The sequence below is a fragment of the Octodon degus genome, unplaced genomic scaffold (assembly GCF_000260255.1).
Source record: "Octodon degus isolate 3935 unplaced genomic scaffold, OctDeg1.0 scaffold00185, whole genome shotgun sequence".
Taxonomy (NCBI): domain Eukaryota; kingdom Metazoa; phylum Chordata; class Mammalia; order Rodentia; family Octodontidae; genus Octodon; species Octodon degus.
Window position 1 is genome coordinate 4623587 of NW_004524761.1, and position 4951 is coordinate 4628537.

The 4951-nt window shown below is 36.2% G+C and overlaps 1 protein-coding gene across 1 annotated transcript in view; it reads right to left on the reverse strand.

Moving 5' to 3' along the window:
- Nucleotides 1–1468, reverse strand: part of LOC111813388 (protocadherin beta-4-like) — a 24040-nt gene extending 22572 nt beyond the window's left edge. Inside the window, exon 1 of the mRNA XM_023704050.1 lies at nt 6–1468. Coding sequence (XP_023559818.1) covers nt 6–1322 — 1317 coding nt within the window. The 5' untranslated portion in view covers nt 1323–1468. The remainder of the gene's footprint in view (nt 1–5) is intronic.
- Nucleotides 1469–4951: the final 3483 nt, after the last annotated feature.

Below are 4951 nucleotides of genomic sequence, written 5' to 3' on the forward strand. Positions count from 1 at the left end.
GAGACCTGCACTGTTATGGTGTGCTGGGTTTTGAGCCTGGGTGTCCCCAAGTCGGTGACAGTGATGGTGATGTTGTATTCCACCCTTGTCTCTCTGTCCAGAAGGGTCTCTGTTACCAGGGTGTAAAAGTTCTTAAAAGTCTGTTTTAGAATGAATGGAAGATTGTCTGGAATAGAACAAATCATCTTCCCATTGTCTTCAGAATCTCTGTCTCCCACGCGGAAAATAGAGACAATGCTCTCAGGAGCATTTTCTGGGATGGAGGTGGTGAGTGAGGTTATGGTCAGTTCAGGGGCATTGTCATTCACGTCCACCACCTCTATCACTACTGTTCCTTTCCCAGAAAGGCCTCCTCCATCTGTGGCCTCAATTTCCACACGGTAAGACTTAATTTTTTCATAATCCAGTTTCTTTTGCAGTCGGATTTCTCCCGTGACTTCATGTATTGAGAAAGTTCGTTTAATTTCATCTGATGGCTGGAACAAGCCATAGGAAACACTTCCAAAATGTCCAGCATCCTTGTCTCTAGCTGAGACAGTCAGGATGAGGGAATTTAAGGGGCAGCTCTCCAGCACCTGAACCTCATATGGGGTGTCCACAAACTCAGGAGCATTGTCATTGACATCCAGGATCAGGATTTGAACCATGACAGTGCCAGACCTCGGTGGAGACCCGCCATCCAGAGCCGTGAGAATTAAGCTGTACTCAGCCTGCTCCTCCCGATCCAGTGGCTTGTCCTGTACCAGGTCTGGGAATTTCATGCCCTCACTGTTATTTCGAGTGAGAACGTGAAAATGATCATTAGGGCTGATTGTGTATGTTTGAATCCCGTTGCTGCCCACATCCAAATCTTGGGCTGATTTCAGGGGAAATACAGTCCCTGGCTGGCTGCTTTCAGGTATTTTCAAGAGCACTTTCCCATCCGGGAACGTTGGGGAGTGATCATTAATGTCCTGAATCCATAATTCTCCCTGAAAAAATTGCACTGGCATTTCAAGGAAGACCTGGAAATGCAGCACACATGGTTCAGCAGGCCCACAAAGCTCTTCCCGGTCTAGGGTCTCCCTCAATAACAAATCTCCAGTCTGAGGATCCAGCAACAAATGCTGCTTGTAATGATCAGAAACCACCCGTGCTGAATGGACTGCCAGTTCCCCCGTTTCCAGGCCCAGGTCTTTAGTCAGATGGGCTATGAAGGAGCCACCCTCTGTTTCCTCCTGTACAGAGTAGCGAATAGGCTCTGGGTCAGCCATAGAGAAGAACGCTATAAAAATTAAGGCCAATACTTGCCTGATTGGTTGAATTCTCTTTAGCTTCTCCATGTTAGGGTCCGTTTGCTTGTATGTAATCCTTCAGCCCTCACCAAAAGGGTGGAGATACAAATTTCTGTTTTCTTCTTTGGAGGTATTGTCACCAAGTGGCTTTTTAAAAAAAAAAAAAAGTTTAGTGTTTTGTGGTCCTAACCCGATGATACCTCCGTACTGCGTGAAAAGCTTTTCGTCTGTGTTTTTGATTCCCTCTAAAGTGACAATAGGATACAGGCACCTTTCGGGGTTTATTCACAATCTTAGCCTGCAGCGCCACCCTGCGTCGTGCTTGAGGAATTAATATAGTATTTTCAAAGAGCATATTTGATAGTTTCCAAGTGAATGCTCCCTATTAAAGGTATACAGAATTTTTAAAAGAAACATTATTTCTTTTAATTATTTAGCAAAAAAGTTTAGTGCACTACAGTGCATTATCTAGAACATCAGTGAGCATAGAGTTCAGAGTACAGATCGTCAGCTACAATAATCAGGATTCTTTCACAACCTATCAGAAGAGCTTTGAAGAATTCCATTTTTATTTGCATAATCTCACCAAGAGAGATAAATTCTTATGTCTCTTCATTATAGAATCTGATTGTAATAGTTATGTCTGTTTCAATAATGAGTGAACTTCAAAATGATGTAAAAGTTTAGGATATTTTGTTCCACATAGTCCAGAAATTATTTTTCAAGGTAGGTTCTGTTTTCCTACACTGGTACATAAATAATAATACAATTAAATAAAATGGTAGGGGCTGGGGAGATGGCTCAGTAGGATAAGCGCTTGACTGGCAAACACAAGGATCTGAGTTCAATCCCCAGTTCCGTCAAAAAAAAAAAGATGAGTTGTTTTGTATTAATTTATCCAGAGCAAAATAATAATAATAATAATAATATTCTAATAATAGAATATTCTAATAATATTAGAACCCAATGTTAAGAACTGGACAGCAAATAAAAGGGAATAGTTAGGGAAACTGAAACTTGGAGGTCTATGAGTCTTAAATTGTTATACTTCTATTTTCCGAGTACCATGATAGAAATCAGATGAGTGAAACATCATAGGAAGCTATGTTAAAATCTTTAAACTGTATTTAACTAAACAGATGCAATTTATATTTTATAATGAATTTGCGAGTTACCACACTAACCCTTTGTGTCTCAGCTATCATATTCCTGGACCAGCTTCTTTGAGACAAAATAAGGGGCACTGACTTAAACACATTTTAATCTGTGAGGAAAGCATGCCTGGGGCTACACATGCTATAAAGGAAAAGAACATGAAATAGACTCAAGCACTCTGTATCTACTGGTAACACAGAGACATAGTTAAATAATGTATTATTTACACTAATATTTTTAATGGAGCATCACCTATCTTCCCACGTAGAATTTTCTGCCCTTAAATATCTTATTTCAATTATCAAATAAATATTCATTATAATTTAATTCATAATTAATGTTAAATGACTTATTTTAAAAGTATGTGAATAATCTCCTATTCTGATGATAGAAAATATTAGTAAAATTACTTTTGTAAGAAATATGGATTATCATAGTCATTCAATGAAAAATAAGTAGTTCAATAATACCAAATAATATTAAGAACAGGATAGCAAATAAAAGGGAATAGATAAGGAAACTGAAACTCTGTGGGTGATGGGACTTAAATTGTTGTATTTCTAATGCTAGAAGGTTTGTGCACCAGACTGTAAGTTTTTAAATTAAAAGCAAATAAACATTAAAATTAAATAAATAAAATTTACATAAAAAGTAAAAAAGTAAGCTAAATAAAAATTAAGTTAATCAAATAACTATGTTTTTCCTTATATAAGTAGATTATTGTCACATCTGCCATGAACATATCTGAACCTGAATTTAAAGAATTGGGAATATAAAATGCTATTCAATTAAATTTACTTTTGTTCTATTTCTGATCAATTTGTGTAAGTAATATAGCAGTTGCAGTAATAATACCTTAGAATTATCTTTTGTATGCTTGATAAATCAGAAGAGATACAATATAGATCAATATTAAATGAAATTAAACATATACACTGAAAATAATAAAAAGAAACTATTGTTTTTACATAAATATGATATAAACCTGGACAAATAAAGAGAAAATGATTCCTAATATAGTGGTCAGGGTAGAGCCAATTCTAAGCAATTCAGAACAAAATGGAAGCATCTAGTTTTAGTATTCTTACATATAGACAAAGAAAGATTGTTGAGCCAGTTCTTTCAAGTAAAGCAAATAAAATTTAAAGTATAATAATAAAGTGATACGCCACAGTATGGGGATATTATTCTAAGCATTTTACATATATTAACTCATAGTATCTCTCAGAACACCCATTGGGGTTGGAACATTTGATAGTCACATTTTTATAGATGAAGAAAGCAAAGCACAGAAACTTTAAATAACTTGGCCAAAGTCACATACAATGTCAAATGGCAGAGCTAGGATTTGAGCATTGTAGCTTCAGAATGCATTCTGTTATAAAACTGGAAAGATGAACAACAGCTTAGAAAAATTACTATAGACCATATCTCAGTCTTAACTTGCATGCATAAATGTCATAGGTGAAAAATGTTTGTATTTAAGTTGTCAATTATTAGAACCTTTAAAATGTTTAGTATTTAGAGATAGTTTATAAGAGATGCTTATCTAACTTAGAACTTGGAAGGAAAATAAATACTAAATATCTGGGTTGATATCGTTAAGGCTATCATCATTATGGCCATATATGGATAGCCTTACATGCTGGAAAAGGAAGATAGCAATGTATAAACCTTCTAAAATGTGATGAAACCTGCCCTGCTGGCCCCACTCACAGGCGAGCTGAGATGGAGATTGAGACTGGGCGTGGTGGTACACACCTGTAATCCCAGCTCTTGAGAAGGTAAATAGGTTGATCACTATAAGTCTGATCTAGTAGTGAGACCCTGAACACCCTGTAGACCCTTCCCTAAAATACAAAAAATAAAATAAAGTGTGATTAAATTCCAACAATAGGTTTAAAACTACTATCAGGAAGAGTGCTCTACAAAGATGGCCTAGAATTTTATGTGATGTATTTTCCTCTAGTCTCAGAAATTTGTCAGGAAAAAACTATTGTACTACCTATATGTATACCTATATAAAAGAGGAATTGATGATATAAAAAATGATCACCTAAAAACGATTTTATCAGTCAGGTAAGGTGTATTGTCTATTTTAACCGATTTTTATGACTGCATACAAATTGTTCACCAGACCTGAAGCATGATATACTGTTTTTCTATTTTAAATATGTAAGATGGTTGGAATAGCATTCAACAGATTAAACAGCAGTTTAAACTCTTCCATGATAATATGTAGGCAGAAAATTAGCCATCATTGAATAAAAGATAGAAATATTTACTGCTTTGTTTTGTTGTTTTGGAGATGGGTTCTTGCTATGTAGTCCATACTGGCCTTGAACTCAACAGATAGCCAAGGCTGGCCTTGAACTTAAGGTGATCCTCATGACTCATCCTCCCAAATTCTGGGATTACAGGGCTGCATCGTGATGCTCAGTGATAAAAATCGTTTTAAAGAAATCTTAGGGGCCAGGGAGATAGCTCAGTAGAATAAACGCTTGCCCGACAAGCACAGAACC